The sequence below is a fragment of the Mchenga conophoros genome, linkage group LG23 (assembly GCF_057382185.1).
Source record: "Mchenga conophoros isolate Kocher_MC1m ecotype Shallow Benthic linkage group LG23, M_conophoros_male_GT1.1, whole genome shotgun sequence".
NCBI classification, from domain to species: Eukaryota; Metazoa; Chordata; class Actinopteri; order Cichliformes; family Cichlidae; genus Mchenga; species Mchenga conophoros.
In genome coordinates this window covers 24,955,157-24,979,624 of record NC_140547.1, presented here as the reverse complement: position 1 = coordinate 24,979,624, position 24,468 = coordinate 24,955,157, and the positions used below count along the sequence as shown (strand labels likewise).

The following is a 24,468-nucleotide window of genomic DNA, read 5'->3' as shown; positions in this document are numbered from 1 at the left end:
AGGTCACACACCTAAACCCTTCCAACAGGCACAAACACATAGAATTTGGGGAAGGAGCAGGTTTTGTTTCTTTAAGGTGGGCTTTGTTGTTCAGCCTGTGAAACTGTCCCTGCTGCCAGTGCAAACTATTCTTCTCTTTCATAATGAAAACACACATAACATTTATGTTGTCTCTGCAAAAAAAATGTTCTTGGAGATTTCTTGTCTACTTTAACAAACCGAATTTCTTTACATTGTATTTCAACCACAAATTGAGGTTTAATTATCAGATTATTTTATCCCAGTAAAATATTTATTACGTTTCAAAAGAAAATATATATACTCCCGCTCTTCAATATAACAGAGGGACTACATCCTAACAGCTACTTTCCAGCTTTTTTAAGATGAGGTCTTAGCGATCAAATTTTCTCTAAGCCATCAGCTGCAGATGTTCCACAGCTGTTTGAAGGCCTACCTTTAACTGTGCCGTACAGCCCCTCCTGTTGCAGCCCTCTGAGTTGACGTTACAGATGCATCTGGGCTTACCGCCACATTCAACCATGCAGACCTGCTCCCCGGAGCCGTACCTGGACGAGCTTTTTGGTGATTTTGGCGAAAACATGCTGGGGTCTTTGCGGCTGAGTCCGGTTTATCTCGTTCAGTCAATCGGAGGGCAAAAGTCCGCAGCGGACAGACGACGTCATTTTTCACGCGCTCGCGTGTGGACTAAAGTGGCGTTTGATCGGAGGTAGTTCATCAAGACGAGACCAGGGGCAAAGTCTTTGATCACATGACTCCTGCGTGAGTGGGGCAGAAAGTGTAGAGAAAGGCGCAAATAAAGCGTCTAAACTTCATTTAGTGCGCACTTTTATCTGTTAGTCAGAGAAAAAAAAGTCTGATATTGATATATTTATAGAAATTAAGTTTTATTCAAGTTCAAATGACTCCAGATAAATAAAGACAAAACACCTGCCTTTTGCTCCCTGTAACAGGACTAAAGTTTTCAAAATAAAAGCTTATTTTTATGCTAATACCGTCCTAAACAAACATCACGCTTGGGAACAGCTACAAAAGACTTTATTCAGTTTTTACTGTGTGTGTGTGTGTGTGTGTGTGTGTGCGAATACTCCAGTGTCAAAGAGCACACTGTAAATTATGCAACAGCAGTCCATGTGTGTGAATGGGGGCATCAAAGCAAACCAATTATTACTGTAATAATTAAAAACACATAACAGAAAATTCTGTTTTCATGCATTAAAAATATCTTATTTTTCCACACATTTCCTTTTTTATTGTTATAATTTCAATGGATGGGACAGCATAGCAAACCAGAAGGCACCCAGAGAGGACACCAAGACAGGCTTCAGGGCTGTTCCTTTTTTCATCCTTCAGCTTAACATTGTTAGATGAACAGAGTAAATCCAAGTTTTATTGGATCAAAAACACTGCAAATCTGTTTTTTCTTCCCTTCACAATTAAGCTGGCAGACAAACAGGAAATGAAGACAAAAGAAGGCTTTCTTTTTATGGAATTAAAAAACAAAAAAAACAAACAAAACTATTTTTAATCTGCATACAAGAATAAATGTACAGACATTTTCTTGTTGCAGTGCAGATCTGTACACCAACACAGAGGCAGGGGAGTTGGAAGCAACAGGAACAACCGGAGACCTCAGCGCTGTCGATCCCAGCGCCAGATGGAGGCGTCATCGCACACCGCTATCAAAATGCTGCTGTCGCGGCTGAAGCTGGTTTGCCGGATGGCTGATGTGCATTTGGGGAGGGTCAGCGTGGTGCACCTGAAGAGGAACAGAGATAGTTGGGGGAAAATTGTAAAAAACCAAAACAAACAAAAAAATACAGAGAAACCTTTGTTAGTGTCAATTACAAAAATGATGAAACAATTGAAATAAAAATGTTTCTTTTGTAACCTGTGAATATTTGTTGTTTAAAAATCAGTGTTCTGACCATAAATCAGACAAAAAGAGTCCCAATTTCATTAAATGTGCCAGGTAAAAAAAAGACACAGGAAGACATCACAGCAGCTTTCTATGGGGCATTGGTGCTCAGAGAAGTGTGACAATGCTGCAATAATTGATCGTGAAGACGGCACCATTTAGCAGTTTTAAGTTTTAACCTCTGAGCTGCACTAAACTGGCATTTTTCCACTATTTTGTCACTTCAGACAGTGTTGCTTTTAACCGGGCATCATTCCTGCACATTCCTGGTTCAGCCAATTCCTTGTCAAAATGCACAAGGAAGGAAATTGAATGCCTTTTCAAAAGAACTTGGAAAAAAAGTGGTAACGAAGCCTGTAAATGTTTAGGTGCAGCAGTGTTCCCAACCTGGGGGAAAAGCACCAGTGTTATAACCTTCAACTACAACTGCAACTACTGTTGTTGCAGTCACTTGTAAGGAAATCTGTGTAACTGATGGAGGAGAAGCCTTTCTGTATGCTCCAGGAAGAAATGGTATTACTAAAAACCGTGGAAATAACTGACACTACTGTAAACCACATACTTCCAAGCTTAAATACGAAGTGTTACAGTTAACCAAAGCCCCGCACTGCAGCTCTTCAGTATTTGATGCTTTCAATTTTTCCAAGGATTCAAGTCATCATATTGGCTTTCTCATGGGTTTACCAATACGTGGAACATGAAACAGCCAGATGGCGGCAGTAATACCGTTGAAACTGCACTTACTGCAAGTTGGAGGTCTCAAAACATTTCCAGACACGGTGAGATTAGATGATACAACTGGGGTCTAATGGTAGGTGGTCTTTGCTTAAATATACTCCACAGTCACTTCTCAGAGACTTTAGAACACTTTTTAGATTAAAATGGCTCTACATGGTTGAGATTTCTGTCCTACCACCAAACCTCCTGACAACGGTACTGATTCCAAACCTTAAAAGGATATGATGAGCCATATGAACAACAAACATGGAACAGTGCTGACGGTAGTTCCTCAGGGCTCCCGATGAGCTATACCAAACTTCTAGTAGCACAATATGAAGATTCCCAAACCACACGGCCCTGTGTTATTTTCTTCTAACAGCTAATGTGAGCTAAACTAAGGGTGTAGCTGATCAAATACAACAACCTGTTTAAGTTTATGAGCGTTTATTGTGATATTTTGATGCTAAAAGCAGGGCAAAGAGCAGTGGAGATACAGGACAACTATAGCACGCCTGTTGTCTGTTTTTTTTTTTTTTTTTTTTTTTTTTACTTACTTGGCTTTGTGCGGATCTTCTACTTCAAGGTCCCACACGTAAAGCTTCCCCACCTGATTCCCCAGAGCCAGCATCTGTGTATCAGCATCACAGCAGAGGTCAGTAAGAGCACCAAGACACAACAAGAAAACAAACAACTCTCAGCATCCAGTGTTTCCTACAGATTTAGCTTCCGTTTCTCCTCTGCAAGAGTTTTTATTTCTTAAGAACTAAATATCAGTGATAATAAACTACTTAAAACCTGCCCGTGACCTCCAACTCCAGGTTAGACTGCAGCTGACAGCTAGAAACTTGCTGGACAAGTGGCTAATTGATATTAAAGAGCACAATGACAGCAACCTGGCCAACCAGAAAGACAGGACAACTGGAAACACTGGGTTAGCATTGACTGACCTTTCAAGTAAATCAATTAAATGATGCAATTCTTTCCAACAGATGAAAAATAAAACTGTATTTGAGACGAAACATTTGATTATTCTGGTTTTGTCCTTTAATCAGTACAAATGAGAATGAAAATATAAAACCTGATCATACACAAAATAAATAAAGGTAAGATAGCTGACCTTCTGCCAGAAGTCCATGGAGAAGCGCATGTACCAAATGTCACACTGGCTGTAGTCAAAGCGTCCCAGAATCGTCACATTTGACTCATTTGGTTTAATGTGATCAATGTCATCCTCCATCTTCCCGGGTTTCCAGCACACAATGGCGTTTTCACAAGACTAGAATGACAACACAAACTCAGTTGTACATTTTGTTGTTTCATTAAAACTTTAAGGCGCTGAATAAGGCGCAGCGGATTATAAGGCGCATTAAGCAAAACAAAACAGTCAAATAAGTCAGACTTAACTCATTCTTCTTGCTTCCTCCACTTCTGTACCATTGATTCATTAATGCTGAATTCTCTTGCAGCTGCTCTGTTCCCATGTTGTTGCAGTATATTAATGACTAACCTCATATTGTAGATGGATTATCTCAGTTGTTCTCCTGACTGAAGTTTGGTCCGTTTACAGCATCCTGCCATGCGATTGCATTTGTCCCTAACCACCAGAATCCCTCACGTTAACGTTTATCGAGTGGAAAATTGTTAGCGTTCATCCTCCAGCTTCACTGTGTTTGTTATGCTAACATAGCTGTGTTGCTAGTAGCATATCATTATACCCCAGCTAGTCCAACTTTAGTAACCCTACAAACGTCACTGCTGTTTAGTTTTCTGTTGGAAGTGATGGCAGAGCTGTAAGTTTTAATTTCTTCAGAAATCTCTCAGTCAGAACATGCTATATCATGTTTAGGTGGAAACTAGCGAGCTAACTTCCTGCTAACGCCATTAAAATGAATAAATTCTGTTTTCATGGATGTCAAACTTAATTGTTACAACTGGTAAAGCAGCAACGCTGATCATTTTATTAAAGATGAACTCTCAGTGATGCCGCAGTGCTCGTTCGACTTTGGGACATGAATCAGACTGAGTTTTGGACCCAGATTACTCCGAGTCCCCTAGATACAATAGCCATAATGCTCCAACAATCCATCAAGCAGTGCGGCTTTGTTGCTTAACAAAGTCGTACTAAAACATTTTTTTGAGCATTTTTGAGCGCCGTATACCACATAAGTTTGAGGTCAGTAAGCACAACCATAATTCATCCATAAGGCACACCGGATTATAAGGCGCACTGTCAATTTTTGAGAAAATGAAAGGATTTTAAGTGCGCCTTATAGTGCAGAATATACGGTAACTTAAAAAGAAAAAAAACAAAAAAAACCCTTTTGGGTAGCATTAAAGGATTTCCTTTCACTTGCCTTAGAAAGAATAAGATCACCAAGCCACCGCACACAGTCCACATAGTTTCTATGAATGTCACGTGTTGAGAAGTCGGGGAAGTGGATTTTCTGTGAGACAAATGCCCTAAAAAAAACAAAAAAAACAAACAAACAAACAAACAAACAAACAAAAAAAACCACAACAACATAAGAAAATATAATGCCATGTATGTAAATCCACAGATATGAAAACAGACCACAGAAAAAGCTTCTGGACGTCTCACCTGTTTGTCTTTGAGGGGTTGTACTCATAAGACGCGCGAATGGCTTTCTGCAATCTCTCCGAATTGATCCTCCACAGTTTTAGCGAGTGGTCCATCCCACATGACATAATCTTTTCACCTAGGAGATCAAAATCCTACAAAACAGGAAATGGATAATAGGAGAATATGAACTGTCAGTACAGACAGAATTTAATCACATTCACCTAAAACATCTGTTTTGTCACCATTTCAGAAAATTAGCAGACAACTATGATTTAATATTGTGTAAGTTAAGTAACAGAATAAGGTGGGATGGTCTTAATAGACAGATAAACCTGACAACGACACAGCCCAGAGGAACACCACCGACAACTGGGCAAGCTTGTGATCTGAAATTTTTTAAACTGCAATTTTAACCATTAAAAGAAACTCATTCCCACCCCCCAAAAATCAAAAATAAAAACAAAAACTGAAATGACCACACTTTGTATTCAGCTTTTTCTGTAGAATCAGCCTCACACGTGCATATACTGCTGTGAGGCTGAAAATCTAATGTCAGTAAAAAAATAGTCAATACCAGATGGATAATTTCTGTTTACTTTCAATCAGATTGAAAATAAACACACATACTTTCACTAGTCACTTCGGAGAAGTAGAACATGAACAAGTCTGTGGTGTCAGCTGTCGAGGAAAAGCTTTTCCCCCCCAAATAACCCAATACAGAAGTACTGTCTGGTGTAATGGTGCCAACATGTGCAGTCATCCCCTAAAGACAGATTCAGAATCTTTTTTTCCCTGTTGTACAATAGTCACTGTTATGTCCCAGATAAATTTCCCCACATATACTGTAAAACTCACAGCACTCAGAACTTCATCCCGATGACCCTCGACGCCTCCGAAAATGGCCACTAAAGTGTCCGTCTGTATGTTCCACAGCCGAAGAGCGTGATCTGAAAATAAGAGATGACTTTAAGAAAAAGTCTGATTGTTGTTTTACAGCCGGTCAGTGAAAGAGATGCTCACAGCTTTTTTTTCTTTTTTACTTTTTCCCCCCTCTATATTTACATAGTTTGATCTATGCATTTATATTATATTGCATTCAATACTTTAAGGGTAGAATTATATTTTATTTTGTTAATGAATTTCTTCTTTGAGGACTTTACAACTTTATTTGAACACAGTCTTAGTTTTTCTACGTGATAAGCGTTGGTTTCTCTGATTAATCATGTTAAATATATCAAAAATATCACATAAAGCATAAAAACTCACACCACCTTTGCACTTCCCAGCAGCTATAATCACACTGAAGGGTGTTTAAAAAAAAAAAAAAAAAAAAAAAAAAAAAACACCCTTCAGTGATTAAAGGAAAGATTAAACTTTGCTGCCGTTCACATGACCTTCAGTGACAGATCCAAACCCCGCTGTCTGATTTGGAACCACCTGACAGTCCCGTGGAAATAAAACTTTATCCCCACTACACTCGAGTCTGAGGTGACCTGTTTTTTCTCTTTAGATTGAAGCAACAAATCACAGTTGAGAGGGGTTTTACTGCCGGGATGATTTTTATTGTTGAGTGAGGGTCAATAAAGCCATCAAAGAAAATGGGCCTTTTTTTTTTTCTTTCTTTCTTTTTTTAAATAAATGCATTGCTGCTGTTGTATTAACCTCACAGTGAAATATATGACAAACTGCTGGTCTTTCTGCCCTCTCTGCGACACAGCTTAACTCTTTTTTTCCTCCAAGGAGCGGGAAAAAATAATAATCAGCAAATCTCTGCTAAATAAGGAAACACAAGGTTATTGGCGTAACTCTAGGTGATGCCGTCCGGCTTATGTGTGCATAACGAGCCGGGAAGAACCCTTGAACTGCACGCAGAAGAGCTCAAATGTGCTTTATAATCACTGTTTACCTTTGCTGACAGAGAGGAGCAGATTGGGATCCCTCGGATGAAACTTCAGCTCGTTGATGGCGTTCCCGTGACCTACATAATGCTGGAAAAGAAGGGGAAAAATGACTTCTTAATTCACATTGTGCAATTAAAACAACTTGGGGCAGATGAAGTGAAATTCGGTATAGTTATTATCATTCCTCTGGGCCATTAAATGCAAGTCTTTCCAAAAATAAAAAAAATGTAAATAAAGCTCTACTGTTATAAGTTGCTTCCTGAAAATGCTTCATAATCAAATAAAACTATTTTCTGTGCACTGAAAGTGATACAGATTATTTTAAGCTTGCAGTAACACTACAGCAGTGCTGTTTGAAAACACATCGTTTTCTCTCCGTTTTGCAACCCGTCCACACTGAGACAGCGTTTTCCTCAAGGGAAGAGTTTTGAAAACGCTCTCAAAAATGCAGCATTTTCAAAAACGGAGCTGTCCCGTCGCGGTGTGGACACTTGAAAGTGCAGACTTTCTAAAACGATGACGCATTTTAGTCATGTGATGCAGTCATGTGACCAATTAAACAAAGATAGCGGAGTGCATTATACAGCAGTTGTTTTGATTGCTCTCAATTTTGACAGCTCTAATAAAAAAGGTTAATATCAGTTTGTACCTGCTCCAGATAGCCTTTCTTCAAATTATTTAATTCTCACTCGCTTTTGCGCATGTGCAGGACTGGAACGTAAGTGTTTTGGGCCGTTTCAATGTGGACGCTCAACTCTGTGAAAACGGCCGAAAACGCTAGTGTGGACACGGAGCGTTTTCAGATGAAAACGCCGTTTTCAAATCTATCCGGGCTAGTGTGGATGTAGCCTAAGGAACTGCCCTCCCAGCCCATTGTTCCTTCAGTGGGCTGGTTTCAGTCATTATGCAAATGTACTGTTTATAAGATTGGGGACACCTGCAGTCAGCTGAGACTGAAGAAGTCACTTGGATGAGTGACGAAACATTTCTCCCACAAAATGCTACGTCCAGATGAACAGAATCAAGTTTTGGAGATGTACTTACCTGGATGATTGAGCATGCATCAAGACATCCATTCATATACAATAAATTAAAAAGCCACCCTGCAGTACTAACTACAAGATCCATAAAGGTTTTTTTTACTGATTTTCACATTTGGTTTGACCATGACCTGATTTTCACCATAATTAAATCAGCTTGAGCTGTTATTAGTATCTACCATCACACAAAATTTCAAAACGATATCTTGAAAACTGTGGACTCTGCTAAAAGACAGAAGTGATGGAGCAGTTGGGTGAAGACTGACGAGTTACCTTGATGCACTGCATCGTGATGTGGTTGATCACCCGGATGATGCCACGGGATCCGGCCACAGCCAGCAGGGGGTGACTCGTGTTGGTGTCATAGGTCCAGGCGCACGTGTAGAAGTTCTCGTCTGCCTTTGCAAAGTCAAGGAAACCTGAACAGAATCTACACTTACCTTTCTTTAACAGACTCAGATGTCCTGCTGTCAGCTGCACAGAGTCACTCAAACTTCAGCACAAACAAGCGTCTCTTCTTCTCTGTACCCCCTGAACTCTTTTCCATTTACACTGTATATTTTCTGCTCTCAGCTGCAGAGCTTTTATGGAGTTCAAATACCTTTCAGATGGCTAGATAATGTAAAAATATCAGATATCTTAATCCTCGCTGTTAGCCTTCAGCTCAGGTGTCGAGGCATTAAACCCGTCTAGACTGCCCTTCTGTCATCTAAGCAATAAAGAAGTATATAAAAGTCAAACTGCAGGACTTTTTGTGTGTTAGGAAAACGGACAAATGAGAGCAAAGAAGGATTGAGGAAGTAGGTGAAAGGATACGTCTGCATCAACGTAGGACTGCAGGAGTCTGATTTCTCCTTGAGAGTGGCATTCATACAGAGTTACCTGGATAAGCACAGATGTGAGAGGCGGACAAGTTCACTAATAATCAGTGTTTAAAAGACATTTTTTAATGTTCCTTTCATTGCCAAACTATAAATGGATAAAGAAGTCATTGCAAATCAGCAGGGTCATTGGAGCTTGTTGTTATACACTGGTAAATCTCATGCTTTTATTGTCTTTGCGAGCATTTCACAGTGAGCTGCATGCTTTGAAAACTCCTAACAATATATTGGACAAACACCAGTAAACAGATCAGGACTCTCCCACCTCTGGTAATATGCTGACCCACTACAGAAATAAGCAATTTAAACCAACTTTTAAAATAACTGATCATTTATTTACCCTGTTACTCCCAACTGTAGCAAACACCAGCGGGTCTCCCTCCTTGCTGTGCCAGTTAAACTGCACTCCAAACAATGGCTGGCCATGGTCCTCCTGAGACAAATACAGATGTTGTTAATAGCCACTTGCGCTCCTACAAAAAAAATCCTGTATGTATGAGCGCGCATTAAACCAGATGGGTGTACTAAGAAGCAAGTTAAACAAAACAAGGCTTTGTTCTGGCTAGATGACACTTCAATCAATTCAGTTCAGTTTGATTTGTGTAGCACCAAATCACAACAGAAATCTCTTTGTGGCGTGGGTGTGGTCCTTGGCCAGCTGCAGAGGAGGCGTGACGCAGTGAGCTCCCGGGGCGGCGCAGGGGCGGGGTGAACAGGTGTGCTGGGATCTGACAGTGATTGTGTCTCTTTATGTGTTGGCAGTGACAGACGGAGACGGAGGTGACAGCAGAGAAAGAGAGCGCGGAGTATATGTGTCTACGTACAACCCCGAGCTTAATAAAAAGTTCTGCACTGTCAAAGTCGCTCCGGCTGGTATTTCTTGGGTCCACCGTTACACTCTTCTTTATATTATATGGTAAAGATACCACAATAACATGGAGAAAACCCCAACAATCAGGCAACTCCCTATGAAGAAGCATTTGGGGACAGTGGGAAGGAAAAACTCAATTTTAAGCGGAAGAAAAAGGCTCGGGTAGGGGCGGGAATCTGTTGCCACTGGTTCGAAGTGAGGGGAAAAATAAAGGACAAAGAGACACTGCCAGAGATTAACAATAACTAATGATTAATTGCAGACTGGTTTATAAAACATTAAGAGACCAAAGATATGCTCAATGCATCATGGGAATCCCCCAGCAGCCTAGACCTTTTGCAGTGTAACAAAGGGAGGAATCAGGGTCACCTGATCCAGCCCTAACTACAAGCTTTGGCTGAATATTACTGACGATATTCTGTAAATAATTCAAATTTCCCATCTGTGTTCTTCCACTTTGAGCTGCTGCCTTTAGTGATCGCCACACCACAGCGGATCATCTGCCTTCCTGGCATCCTCGTCTGACACAACAACCCACTGCATGTCCTCCTTCAGTTCCTCCCCCAGTTCCATCTTCATCGTCCTTAGTCCAATGTATCCAGTCTTTCCTCTGCACATGTCCAAACCATCTCAGCATTGTCTCTCAAACCTTGTCTGTAAATCGGTGTCCCTCTGATGCATTACCTTCTAATCGTATCCCTTCTGGTAACTGCCAATGAAACTCTTAACATCTTTAACTCTGCCTCTTGTCTTTATGTCAGCACCACTGTCTCCAAACCAGAGATCATAGCAGGCCTCTTGTAAACTTCCCCTTTCACTTTTGGTGCCATCTTTCTGTCACAAATCAACCCTGACACTTGTCTCTACCAACTACACGCTGGTTGCACTCTCTTTTTGACCTCTTTTGCACACCATCTGCTGCTTTCAGTGGGTTGATCCACAATATTTAAACTCCTTTGCCTTCACGATATCTACTCCTTGGATACTCACCTGTCACTCATTCACACATGTATTCTGTCTTGCCTGCCTAGCAGTTTAAATCAGACCAGGCAGCAGATTAGGACAGACCTATTAATGCCTTTTCTGAATCGACAGCTAAGAACATCCAAATACCTGACTGACTATGTATTGTTTTTTGTACTGCAGGCAGTTAATAGGACATTTGCTGGCTCATTTCACAGTAAACCCCTCTAGGTTCTGCACACTGTCTGGTGTGCTGGACGTACTCACCCTCAGGCTGTTGACACATTTAAAAGAATATCTGCACTTCTTGGACTTCCACTTGCCCTTGCCCCAGCTCTTTCTGCCAGGGGCATTGGCGGTGTTGGTGGGTGTGTCTGGGCGTTCTGCGTTGGTGCCACTCTCAACGCTGACGGCATCGTCCTGCAACCAGCAGCAACACAAACAAACGTGTTATTTAATGCAAAATCATCTTCTAAACATGCGCATTGAGACCAGAACATGAGCACTCATAAACAAAGTGTGCCTGATGTGCTGAAGACATTGTAAACAAGTTTCTTGCCTTGCTATTTGTTTAACACTGCACTTTTTAATAGCACAAAAAACAACAACAACAAAAAAAAAAACCAATCAAAAGCGTATCACTTCCAAACTATCGGGTCAGTTTAAACACAATGAAGGAGGAGACGAGTAAAGATGGCTGTGGTTGGCCCAGGCTGCTACAAAAACATTCCTCATTAATCAGTTCATAAAGCGCTATAACATTTTTCTCACAATCAAAGCTTAACTCAAGACCATTCTTGAGCAACCCATCCGAAAAACACTACATTTTGGTCAGTATTTAGTTTATTATTTATCTGCTTGATGCTTTTTGCCAAGGCTAGCCCAGGTTTACACGTGAATAACTCCAGTCTGAGCACAAAGAAAACACGTGTGCGCTAACATGGATGGTGGAACACGTGCGGGAAAATTTATTTGAAGACACTAAAATAGTCCACAGTGAATAACTATATCTGATAGCTCCAGCTGTTTGAATCCAGCCGGTATGAATAAACAAAGATGCTAGCTAAAGCCTTTAGCACATCGGCTACTTTAGCACAATGCTAACTGATCAGAAGCGCTACACGGCTCATCTGCGGCCCAACATCAAACACGGTTTAAATGCTTACGTTCTCATCTCCTGACAAGTCGGGGTTGCTGTTCTCATCGCTGCTCAGCTTTTGCTTTTTCGCCGGTATTTCTTTTCCCGCTTGAGAAGGGGACTCGGACATGTTCTTATTTTCCCTCATTTTGGAATTAACCCCGCCCCTTCCGCTCCTACGCCCACGAGCATGCCGGAAACTGAATATTCAGCCAATCGCGAATCGCAGCTCGACTGCACAAATACCGGTTATTTTCCAGTTAAAGCCGTGCAGGCGTATTATTTATATTTTTGCTTCGTGCCACTATATATTTTTTTTATAATAATTTCTTTATCTTTTACTTCCGGACTTTGTCATTTTAAACGCTCTTGAGCAATAGTTCTCCAGCTTTCTGATAATCTTTCAAAGTGTTTCTTTGGCCATTGCTGCTTTTTCATTCACATTCAGTTTACACATTCAGATTCAACTGCACAAGCTAGGACAAACGTTACAACAGTGAGTGCCTGCAGACATCTGTAAAACACGGTGGAAGCTCTATCAAGGTTTGGGCTGCATTTCAGTAAGTGGTGTTCAAGATCTCTTCAAATGATGAATTAAGAACTCAGAAAAGTACCATCAGATTTTGATCCACCATGCAATTACATCTGGAAAGCATCTGATTGGTAACAGCTTAATTTTTCGGCATGGCAATGATCCCGAACACACTGCCAATGCAGTAAAATATTCCTGAATAGAAACACACAGTGGAACACTACGAGTCATGGATCGGCCTCCCCAGAGCCCGGACCTCAACATTATTTAAGCAGTGTGGGATCATGTTGACACAGAACAGAACAAAAGGCAGAAACATCCAAAGAAGAGCTTTGAATGTCCGTCAAGAAGTCTGGAGAACTATTCCTCAAGATATACACATCACTGCATCTATTTCATTTATTTTCCTAGAAAAAATATGGAGACGTCCAAGACCTTTGCATAATAATGTAAATAACATTTGCTTATAAATGTTCTATATATACGCTAACAAAAAAGAAATCAATAATAATAATAATTATAATCATACAGGGTGACATTTCATTAAACCAAATAAAACCATCCACAGTTATATATGAATTTAATTATAAAAGAACTCTAAAACATCACATCCAAGTACACAAAAATCTGTTTTTCTTTTACAGTTCAACATGTGTCATGCTGTGGCACTGAGGTGGCCCTACAGCATCATTTCTGCATCCTCTAAAGAAGCCTCGCTCATCTCCTCAGACAGCTCTTCATCCTCCTCCTCCTGGTCCTCTGTCTCCTCCTCAGCCGCCCTCTTTAAGCCTCTTTGCTTTGAGAGGGCCACGGCATAGCGGATGTTGTACATGTTGAAGTCGCAGCTACACAAACAAAGCACACATTCAGATCTGTTAAGCTGTATCTGGGCAAAGGCACAACATTTCAGAGGATCTGTAACTTACAGCTTGGAGAGGTCGTCGAAGTGCCTCTGGATGCTCTTCTGTAGCGCCTGCAGCGTGGGCAGGATGGCTCCAGACCTGCATGCCAAAGCAGATGCATTGAAAAATTTGTTGCTGTCATCTTCTGTTCACTTACAGTCATGCTGAACTGAATCTGTGATGTGAATGAGAGCCTGAGGACACACCTGTTCTTCAGTTTCTGTCCGTGCAGCATGAGCAGGTTCTGGGCCCAGGTCATATAGAACTGCAAGTGGCCCGACTTCTCCAAACACGTGGCGATGAAACCCAGCAGCTTCTCGACATAAATGTCAGGAAGAGAGCCGCAAACCACCGAGACTAGGCCAGAAGGACACACAACTCACATCACTCGGGCGTTTCCAAGTGAAAAAGGGAACTCAAAATGTTAAATAAGGTGAAATTCACTCACTCTGCTCATGTGGGACCTTCTCCAACACTTCCTGCTTGAGGGCTTTTTCGTTGAGTCTGAACGCCAGGACTATGGCCGACGCCCACTCCTGAAGGCGCAGCTGTTTGCGTATGCTGGCCGGTGTCACGTCTAGGTCCAGGTCGTACGGGTCGAAGACCAGTGACCCGTCAAGGGAGTAGACCAGCAGGCCCTCAGTGGTGGTGGCCGCCCAACTGCGACCTGAGGAGGAGGAGAACAACTTGACTAACCGGCCGACAAAGCTCGTCTGTAACGGGACGCATGCTTTTCATACATGCTTCATAAACGTGTCTGCTGCTGTCCAGCGAAGTTTGCTGCACGAGATTCAAACACCGTAATGGGAACAGCAAACAACATGAAAAACTGCTGTGATGACGGACAACATCAACATCATGAAGGACAACATCAGTGTTGTCTTCCATCATCCAGTGTTCACAGGATAACATTTTGAAACCATGCTCCAAGCTGTAATTCTGTCACCTACCAGTAGGGGAGAACCGCAGCGAGCTCACTCTGATCTCAGGTTTGAAGTGACGAGAACTCATGTCACCTTTAAGGATGAGCAGACACAAGAATCAGTGAGGGTCGATTCAAAAACATCAGTGAATAAGGCACAAGAGACTTTTTTGTAAAAGGCCTCATGATCCTAACAAAATACAATTACTTAATTACATGGAGGGCTGCCAAAATTATATCATAAAGTCAAGATCAACTCAAGGTCAAAATCAGAGAAAATGTCAAATTCTTAATCACCTAAATGAATCAAAATACATTAAAATCCTCACTTCTAAAGTTTATCGATTTTTAATTCTGGCGGTTTCAGTCCGATCACAGCAATAACCACTTCTGACCACTGCACCTTGTAGCAAACACACCACTTCCACACTTATAATAACTGGTCTGAGCCTTCGTGTGAGGGTTGTACCTCTCCTGACTCCAGGGAGGCTGATGCTGACTCCGTCTCCGTCCCCGGCTCCTTCATCCACCAGAGCCAGACTGCCGAACTCTGTCATCTTCCTCCTGTCCAGGAACTCCTGAAGGTGAAGCAGGACAACAGGATAAGCGAAACCTGTCATAATTAAAACCTCTTCAAGGACTAAAGATGCACATTTTCACGATGAAGCGTCCGATCCATCCATGTTTACTCATCTAGCATACGCTTTTAAAAAATGCCTTAAATTCCTATTTTGGGTTCACCTCGTCTCCTTAACCCCCCCCAAAAAAAAAACCCCTCAACCATCAACCATAGATCTGTTTTTCCAGGACAGCCGATGCTATTAAATATGTATGCTGCAGTCATGTGACATGGAAATAAACTCGCTGAGCAGACTGTGAGGTCGCACCTCCATAGCGTCGAAGGACAGGTTGCAGGAGATTTCAAACTTCTTTATGAGCATCTGCTCCTTGATGTTGTAGATGCAGACAAACTTGGCCTGACCCCCAGCCAAAACAGACTCCCCGTCCGCAGAGTAACACAGTGATGTAAACGACCTTAACGAGAGACAGAAGAAAAAAATAAAGTCACATTAAACGAGATGATTTGAACCAGTGGAATCAAACCTGAGGCTCAAATCCCATCCACTCACTTGCCCTTGGCGGACTGCTTGGCTGTGATTTTATCCGTCTCCTTGCGGCCTGTCTGCAGGTCGTGTCGTCCAGCAACGGAGCCGTTTTGTGTGGCCGTGTGCGGGTTCCAGAAAGAGATCTCACCGTTCAGAGTGGCCACAGCCAACTCCTGACCGTCGGGGCGGTACGTCACTGCCAAGCCTGAGGAACAAAAGACATTTAAATTTAAAAAATAAATAAATAAAAAAACACAGTGAGGGAGGCAGAATACAACATAGACATATACAACAAACAAAAGCACAGAGAGAACTCGCCCTGAAGGGCTATGCTGAAACTTGATGTTTTATGCTGATGTCAGCACTAACAATAAAAATCCAGTACAGCGTATAAATGTTTTTCTGTTACTGTGAAGTCACATGATGTTGTAGAGCTCAGCCAAAGAAAGTGCTGATGTCCCAAAATGACTGTTATTTTATAATCCAAAGGAAACTATAAAGCCTTTAAATAAATTCGTGTGACCATGAACTTTGACCTTGAAACATTGCATAGTAAAATGGTTTATTTTATCATCTTTACCTATATAATCAGAGCAAAACTGGCTAAAATCTTTGGCTTCTATAAGCTGCAAAAAGTTTAAGATAAATTTAAGGATATATTCATGCACACGTGTAATTTTACAAAACTTCATGGGGTCATAGTGACATTATAGGGCATCGTATTGAAAAAACAAGAAGTGTTGTACAGCTCTCTCTATGCCCTTTCATATGATATATCACTTGATAACTTTTATTTAAATTTTTTTCAACATTGACTTTGCTAACAATGAAGGTCAAGGCCAAATGCATAGCAAACCTAGGTAGTCAAGGCCTAGTATATTTTTGGGAAGTTTGAAGACGATCCATAAAAAGTCGTTACTGATTTTCAGTTTGGTGTGACCTTGACTTGGACGCAATTTTCACCCAAATGAAATAAGCTTGAGCTGTTTGTAGTATCTACCGTCACACAAAAGGTTGAACATGATATCTTAAAAACTGTGGACGCTAGACTGCTAACAAACAGACAAACATTACAAAAGAAACAAAACCAACTTAAAAGCAACTTGAATCTTTCAATCTGTCCCCCCTCCCCTAGTGGCAGCATAAAAAAACAAAACAAAAACAAAACAAAACACCCAAATCACAAGACGATCACTGATGGCTTCACGAAGGATCTGAATTTACCATCAGATGTGAGGGGAAGCGTTTCCTTGGTCTGCCAGCTGTCCAGCATGTCCCACAGCCGAACGGTTCGGTCCCACGAGCAGCTGGCCAGGACGGACTGAACCGGACTGAAACAGAGGCAGCTCACCGGACCCTCGTGACCCGCCAGGACCTGTCCGGTCGCAGGAAGGAAGCGTTAATCTGAGGGATCCTGGCAGCTTCAATCAAGTTAGTCTGTCTCATAAGGAAGGATGAAAAAGCGTAATTAAAAAGAAGCATGATGCCTACCTCTAGCAGCCTGCCTGTCTGCATAGACCAGAGGAAGATCTCAAAGGAATCCTGAGCTCCTGCGCTCACCAGCTCCCCACTGGCATCTACTGCGAGGGAGGAGAACTGCGCAGGCCGAGGCGACGTAAAAGTCCTGAAGTTTCGGTATCTGCCAAAAAAAAAACAAAAACCCAAAACAACATTACAGGAATACATTCTCAACCATCTTTTAAAAGAATACACCCCCGTCCTTGCCGCCAGCGCCCACCTGTGCAGGTCGAAGGCTCGGACCGTCCCGTCCAGAGAAGCGCTGACGATGACGAAGCCGCTGGAGGTGAAGGTGACGTTAGTGACGCTGCTGGTGTGTTCGGTAAATGTGACAAAGCAGAGGCCGGTGTTGGTGTTCCACACTTTCACCTGCAGGAATTTATTAACACAGTGTGGAGTCAGAGACGAGACCTTGAGTCTTCATTTATCTGGTATTGAACTAATGATTGGATTCAGGTATGTTGATTCAGGGTGATATCTAAAACCTGCAGGACACCGGCCCTTGAGGCCTGGAGTTTCCCACCCCTGTTCTCCTGTCTCAGCATGGACACATGAAGTTAAAGGCTTCACTCTGAGACTCACTTTGCTGTCGTCCCCTCCCGTCACGATGTACTGTCCGTCTGGAGAGTAAGCCAGCGACGCCATGTTGTTGAAGTGTCCCTGCTGCTTGAACACGTACGACTCACTCTGCCACTCCCACACCAGCAGCTGGCCCATCCCTGAAACAGTCGATGTGTTTACCTTTTGAGTTTTACTCTGCAACACCAGTAAGCTAACGCGCGCGCACACACACACACACACACGTAAAAACAAACAAATTCTTACGCGAGCACCCAAAGCCGATCCAGTCTCCGGAGCTGTTTATAGCCACCGAGGCAATCCTCTGGTCTGAAATACTGCAGGGAGACACATCCACACGGTTAGATGAGAAAACACATCTGTCCTGTAACTTTTTAAACCCAACCACAGCTTTTCCCTCACCTCAGGGAGTGAATGAGGTTAAACTCTGGAAGTTCGTGCAGGTGGAATATCCCAGAGGCGAAGCCTGTGACCAGGATGTGGTTCGGTTTGTGGTACGCAGCAGCAGTCAAGTTGTTAAAATCCCCTTCTTTGTTGAAAAAGTGTCTGAATGTGGAAACAAAAGGCTGTTTTTAGATCTCACTAAAATCCTAATGCCAGCATTGTCTTCCATTAATGTTACAGAGCTGGATATTCATAATAAATAAAGCCAGAGCTTAAAATAGTGAGGTAAGCATGCAAAACTAACCCCTCTGAGCAAAAAGCTCAAGAATCAGCAAGTTCTTACAAACCAAACAAAGCTAGAATGTGTTTTCCAGCCCTGAAAATTTAACATGGATTCTTCCTGTAATTATGTAGTTATGAAAGCTCATAAATGTTTCAAACAAATCAGACAAAAACAGAAAACTCTGATCCATCCCTGTGAAATTGAAGTGCCGGTAACTGAAAATATTCACAATATGAAGGTAAAATCTTATATGACATCATTAAATATACTGAAGTTGTTAGCACCCAAAAAAACCCTCATTTGATTTAACTGATTAAACTAATAAATAAAAATAAATATGTAAACTTTAGCAGTTATAAAATCAGAATTGCAATTAGAGAAAAATCAGGAAAAGAATCGGGAAATTGGAGGTGTCTTACTTGCTCATCATCTTGTATCGAACATTCTTCTTCTTCTCTCTCTCTTTGGCGGTTTCAACTTTCCCTCTGATCACCTCTCCCTCCTCTCCCTCCACCTTGTCCCTCTCCTCGCTCTCCTCTTCTTCCTCTTCCTCCCCTTGTCTCGGGAGCTTGGGTTTGTCCTGGCTCTTCTTCAGAATGAGGCCGTCCAGCTCGGTGTCGCTCTCCCACACACACAGCGTCCCGTCCTGGCTCACTGTGTACAGCTGAGTAAACATGCACAAGAGGGATGAACACACAGAACCACACCTACAAACACATATATGTATATATGTAGATTAGCAGAAGTAAACCTACATCTAAGCTGTCCTTTTCAAAGAAACAGCCTACGACGATGTCCTTGTGTCCACCCAGGGAGTAGTAGATCAGGTTGGCCCAGCGCTCTGCACCGAACACCCACGTCGACATGTCTTTGCTGCCCACCACAAAACACCTGGAAGAAAAACGCCACAATCACAATGTATTCCAGTCCAATTACAGGCTTCTTCTGCACTCTCATGTTTGACAAACTCACTTGGAGTCGTCTGTCCAGTCGATGCAGGTGGTTTCATCGTAGGGACCGTAGTAGCTCTTGTCTAAGACGAAGGCATTAAACTCTCGCTTCTTCCCAGGAGCGTGGTACATCAGAGCCACGTTTTCCTTTGTTACAATGAACTTCCTACAAATTAAAAATGCAGCAAACAGTCGTCAGAATAATTTTTGTTCTCTCCAGATAATGATTTTACAGCACACGTCTTTAATGACTTTAAAAAAAAAAAGAAGTGGATGCACAGGTTTGAATTTATTTGGGATTTTCTTCGATCCACAGAGACCTCCACTCATGTTTGCTTAAATGTCCCTGAGTAAGCCGCACCTTGATCAGACACGTTTGGAGCCTTCAACAATCCAGTGGTATAACCTGGCACAGACCCGGCTTTTAAGTGTAGTCCACAAATTTCCAAAAGGGTGGAGGTCGGGGTTTTGGGAAAGCCATTCCAGAAGCTTAATATTTGTTTTATTAATTAAAAAAAAATAGCCTAATCTCACAATCTCACATCTTAAGTTCACATTCACTCCTACAAACATACCTGTTATCATCGTGGCCAAGCTCAATTTCTATCTGGTCTTACCATAAAACGTTTTGACTTGTCCATGTGAGCATCTGCAAATTTCAGTTGCGCTTAAATGTGTCAATTTTGGAGTATGGGCTTCTCTCTTGGTCGACACCGTCTCAGTCAATGGTGATGTAAATCTGACTTCACCTTGGAAAGACTTGAGCCTTGGTGCTTCCTGAACATCCTAACCAATTTCCTCTCATCTGAGGGTCACAGTTTGGGTCTGCTTCCTATTAAAAGGCCTTGTCAAGTTAAAAGATATTGCTGAACCTTCAGCACCACTTATTAAAAGATTCAAGTGGGTGAATGTATACATAACAGCCTGTATCTATGTGCTTGAACCTGTGGGAATTACATCCATCTCTTCCGCTTATCCTTTTAAGGCAGGGTGCACCCTGGACAGGTCGCCAGTCTGTTGCAGGGCTAACACATAGAGACAGACAACCATTCACACTTGCATTCACACCTATTGGCAATTTAGACCTACCAATTAACCTAACCACACTAACTGCATGTCTTTGGACTGTGGGAAGAAGCTGGAGTACCCAGAAAGAACCCACGCAAACATGGGGAGAACATACAAACTCCACACAGAAACACCCCGGCCTGATGGTGGCAACAGTGCTGACCACCGTGCATGTGAATTACAGAAAATCCAAAATAAATGTAAACTTGTGCACCCAGTTCTTGCTTTTTTTGAAGTCATTAAAGACGTGTGCTGTACAATCATTCCACTCTGGATGAAGATCAGTTTAAAGAAATCATTAAAATCCTGAAATTACCATCACATTCACGCCTATGATGAGTGGATGTAAACGTCCGACTACAACTGTCATATAAACTCTGCTGAGCTGTGTCTTACTAACACCAAGAAGAAGTAGTGCAAAATGCGTCGCACAGTTTGAACGTCCTTACCTTCCATCAGGTGAGAAGCGGATGCTGCTCACAGGTTTGTGAAAGTGGAAATGATGAAGGATGGCTCTGGTGATGAGACTGACCAGCACCGCTGCACCATCTGTTTGACACAAACATGATCAGACACGCTTGGATTTTGTTCTCGTCCGAGTCCTGAAGAAGACCTTAACTGTAAATATTTTGTACCTTCATCCACAACGATCGCCAGGCTCCCATCAGGAGAGAGACCCACACAGGTTATATTCTTTGTCGTGGAGAACGGCAACGTCTCAGACGTGTTGCTGCAGGGCAGAGATTAAAAACACATCAGTCTTATTTTCATTATTTTTAAGATAAGGTGACTTTAATGGTTACTTACTATGCTTTTTCTTACTTTATGACATATATGAAATGTTTATGTGTGCAAATGTAGACAGAGTTTCAAATAAGAAGGCAAATGTGAAAATAATCCTACCAATAGCACAAACTTTACCTGGAGCCCCTCTGCAGGCTTCCAGAAGTTGGCAAATTAGAGGAAAAATGTGCTTTTAGGCAGGAAGGGATAAAGATGTCAAGTGACAGAAGCCAAAAGAGCAAAGGGTTCAGAAGAGAATCATGCAAAGCTACTTCAGTGTAGATTTATCATGACAAATACAACTTTTAGATGCAACTGAATGGAAAATATAATTTATTTTTCATTATCCTACCCCACCTGCACACTGAAACCTATACTGCAGCACAATCAGTTGTATTTTAATGTGGACACCATGAAAAAAAAAAAAGTCCGAATACTTTTAAGTGACCACAAAAAACAGTGCATGCAACTCTTCTCTTTGCAGATCCAATAACATCTAGACGCTGGACACTGCATCCAGATGTTGTAGGACAGGACTTTACAGATAACCCTTTCCTGTATGTGTCCTATACCACTGTTTGTCTTACTTCTTCAGGTCGAAGACAGAGATTCTGTTCCCAACTGGACTGATAACAACGTTGCCATCTCTGGAGAAGTTCAAATTTCCCTGGCGATAGACTGCGCCGAGCAAATTGGAAAACTACAAAATAAAAAAAAGTGATTTTACTTTTGATCATCAGCCAAGTGTATGCAGTTCCTGTCAAAACGTGGGAATTCAACACATTCAGAGGCAGATTCATTAAACTGTATTAAAACACAGACACACACGCACAACTAAACCGATATTTTGTTATTATATACACAAGCCGAAATAATTATGAATGATATACCATTGAAAGCAAAAACACTTGAATGTTTACAGCACTTCCAACATCGAAAAACTTATTAAGTCTAAAACTTTTTAAATGGAGTTTGGTCTGACACGCATTCCCGCTACCAAAGCATCGCGACTATAGCAAAGTCGCTAACAGCAGCGCACTTACCCTATAAGCAAACTTCATTTTACTAAATATTCATTAACTTCAGAACATTAATCTTCTTTTTAACTCTTTATAAATCCCAGGACTATGAACGTGAGACCAACATGCTTCTTCTTCCTCCACACGTGTGATGCGTTTTGTTGACAGTCGACACATCCGGTTTGAGTTGACTTGGAAAACTGCACGGCGCCCTCTGGTGACAAGGAGGTTAAAGTACAAGGTTTTAACATAAAAAAGGGGTTTGACTACATGCATAGCTCCCCCCTTCATAACATGTGTATCCACCTGTATAGGCCAGACCTTTTTTTAGAACTCATAAATCTGGATGGTGACAAATAATGTTGGACTGTTGATGTAGATGTTGGAGGTGACTGTGTTATCTGTGTTATTTTAATAATATTAATGTTTTTTAATCAGTCATGTTTATGCAACTAAAGATCATTTTGGAAGTAGAGCAAGATAGTATATGTGCTAGATGTCATTATAGCACATATATAGAGTTATTTAGTCTTTATCCTTCAGATGGCAATTACTCCACAGTGTTGTTAGAGGAGGCGAGAGTATCTTCTCTGACACTGGTAATAAACTGCTTTTATTACCAGTTTATTTCTCAGTTGGGGACTCACACCCTCAATTTATCTAAGTTAAAGTCAGACACATGGCCATTACCCCGCATGGTTGCACACCGACGTGTTATTCTCAAGATGGGATTTCTGAAGGGAGACTTATGTAAGTATTGGTCACTGGCAGAGACAGTATTTGACCAAGTATCCCAGAGCACGATGTTCAGCTTAAAATAAATATGCAATACTTCTTAAGAATAAAGTAAACAAATTCTAAAGCTATCTTAAAGGTACTTTTTATGATTAACACTGGCAGAATTTGACTACATCTTTTACCACTGGGGGCAGTGTTTCACTAGTGGTTTTCATTACCTGTGCTGATGCGTAACTTATGACAACCTGTTTCTTTTTTGCTCTCCCCATTTCCCCAAGGTGGCTTTATCTTTCCCCAGGTCTTTGTGGTTAATCTGCTTTTTAAATAACACCGGGTACAATATTGGTAATATGTGTGTTGTCAAAGGAGCTTGCAAAAAAAAGCGTCTGGACTTCTTTAAGTTGCTTGAAGACGTTTCACCTCTCATCCGAGAAGCTTCTTCAGTTCTAAGGTCAAATGGTGGAGAGTCCCAGATATAAACCTAGTGGGAGTGACCCCCCACAGAGGGACAAAAGGACCCCCTGATGATCCTCTAATCGCCTGAGCCAAGGTGGGAAACTGGGCGTGGGTCCCAATCAGCCAGAGTTTCGGGTGTGTTCATTGTGAAACCTGGCCCCACCTTATCATGCGAATTCCTGAGGTCAGATGGCCCAGGATGTGAGTGGGCGTTAAGGCGTCTGGGAAGGGATCTCAAAACTGGATTATAGATGGCAGAGAGTTGGTGTCGTAAACCCCCGCCTCTGTTCAAAGATGGTCGCTCACAGTGGACATAGATGGCTTCTTTCACTCCTCTTTCAAACCATCTGTCCTCTCTGTCCAAAATGTGAACATTGGCATCCTCGAAAGAGTGTCCTTTATCCTTAAGATGCAGATGGATTGGGACCCACGCCCAGTTTCCTACCTTGGCTCAGGCGATTAGAGGATCATCAGGGGGTCCTTTTGTCCCTCTGTGGGGGGTCACTCCCACTAGGTTTATATCTGGGACTCTCCACCATTTGACCTTAGAACTGAAGAAGCTTCTCGGATGAGAGGTGAAACGTCTTCAAGCAACTTAAAGAAGTCCAGACGCTTTTCTTTGCAAGCTCCTTTGACTACGATGACCTGGATGACTGAGAACCTTCACAGAAATATGTGTGTTGTTTTCTTTATCTTTTTTTTTTCACTGGAAAGCACTTTCGTCAACCATGTTGCTTTTAAAGTGCTCTATAAATAAAGTTGGATTGGATTTTAAAATAAAAGTTGAGCTGATTTTAATGTATTACAAGGAGTGTTTTTCATTATTATTTTTTAAATAAACATACAGTGTTTATATTAGATGCTGTACTAGGATTAAGCTCAAGGATGATAAAAGGTCATGTGATTTTGTTGCATTCAATTTGTATGCAGCAAAATGAAAAACAAGTTACCACATGTTGTTTTTTAATTTGGTAATTAATTGATAAAATGTTAAAGTGGATCTGACAGCGGTGGATGGCGAGCCATGCACACCGGCGCCAAATAACTCACAAACCACAGCTGACATGAGTTGGATATAAACAAAGTATATCATGTAAATAAAGTATATCAGCCAACATACTGGACACTGTTCTGCTGAACAAACACATATTATCCAATATTGTAGCTGGTGTTATTTAACCCTCTGAGGTCCAGGGT

The 24,468-nt window shown here is 41.7% G+C and overlaps 3 protein-coding genes across 3 annotated transcripts in view; all 3 read right to left on the bottom strand.

Annotated features, from left to right (window-relative positions):
• Positions 1-710, bottom strand: part of LOC146547290 (copper-transporting ATPase 2-like) — a 58,093-nt gene extending 57,383 nt beyond the window's left edge. The window contains exon 1 of the mRNA XM_085264170.1: positions 455-710. Within this exon, the coding sequence (XP_085120296.1) occupies positions 455-601 (147 nt within the window). The 5' untranslated portion in view covers positions 602-710. The remainder of the gene's footprint in view (positions 1-454) is intronic.
• A 178-nt stretch (positions 711-888) lies between these two features.
• On the bottom strand, positions 889-12,217 carry eed (embryonic ectoderm development). Its single transcript, XM_085264169.1, has 12 exons — positions 12,060-12,217; positions 11,161-11,313; positions 9,400-9,492; positions 8,995-9,060; positions 8,452-8,577; positions 7,144-7,225; positions 6,093-6,184; positions 5,256-5,389; positions 5,011-5,116; positions 3,774-3,932; positions 3,211-3,284; positions 889-1,777 (listed from the first exon to the last, which is right to left on the bottom strand). The coding sequence occupies exons 1-12, from the start codon at positions 12,177-12,179 to the stop codon at positions 1,651-1,653; spliced, it is 1,332 nt and encodes a 443-aa protein (XP_085120295.1). The 5' UTR covers positions 12,180-12,217; the 3' UTR covers positions 889-1,650.
• Positions 12,218-13,126: 909 nt separating this feature from the next.
• On the bottom strand, positions 13,127-22,256 carry pwp2h (PWP2 small subunit processome component). The gene is made up of 21 exons (XM_085265569.1): positions 22,102-22,256; positions 21,646-21,758; positions 20,911-21,005; positions 20,725-20,824; positions 19,230-19,373; positions 19,013-19,148; positions 18,677-18,921; positions 17,993-18,136; positions 17,837-17,907; positions 17,594-17,730; positions 17,232-17,380; positions 16,985-17,132; positions 16,718-16,868; positions 15,518-15,698; positions 15,275-15,422; positions 14,857-14,965; positions 14,416-14,481; positions 13,914-14,132; positions 13,672-13,822; positions 13,490-13,564; positions 13,127-13,408 (listed from the first exon to the last, which is right to left on the bottom strand). Exons 1-21 carry the CDS (start codon positions 22,117-22,119, stop codon positions 13,243-13,245), a joined length of 2,766 nt encoding a protein of 921 aa, XP_085121695.1. The 5' UTR covers positions 22,120-22,256; the 3' UTR covers positions 13,127-13,242.
• Positions 22,257-24,468: the final 2,212 nt, after the last annotated feature.

Bases quoted from the DNA above. Each gene is read 5' to 3' on its own strand.
- eed (XM_085264169.1), bottom strand. From the start codon at position 12,179: ATGAGGGAAAATAAGAACATGTCCGAGTCCCCTTCTCAAGCGGGAAAA. The intron at 7,226-8,451 runs GTAACTCGTCAG...CTTCTTTTCCAG, and splicing joins TCACGATGCAGTGCATCAAG to CATTATGTAGGTCACGGGAA. The intron at 3,285-3,773 runs GTCAGCTATCTT...GCTGATACACAG, and splicing joins CCATGGACTTCTGGCAGAAG to ATGCTGGCTCTGGGGAATCA.
- pwp2h (XM_085265569.1), bottom strand. The intron at 18,137-18,676 runs GTAAGACACCTC...TTCCACATTCAG, and splicing joins CGATACAAGATGATGAGCAA to ACACTTTTTCAACAAAGAAG. The intron at 17,381-17,593 runs GTGAGTCTCAGA...AAATTCCTGCAG, and splicing joins CGGGAGGGGACGACAGCAAA to GTGAAAGTGTGGAACACCAA.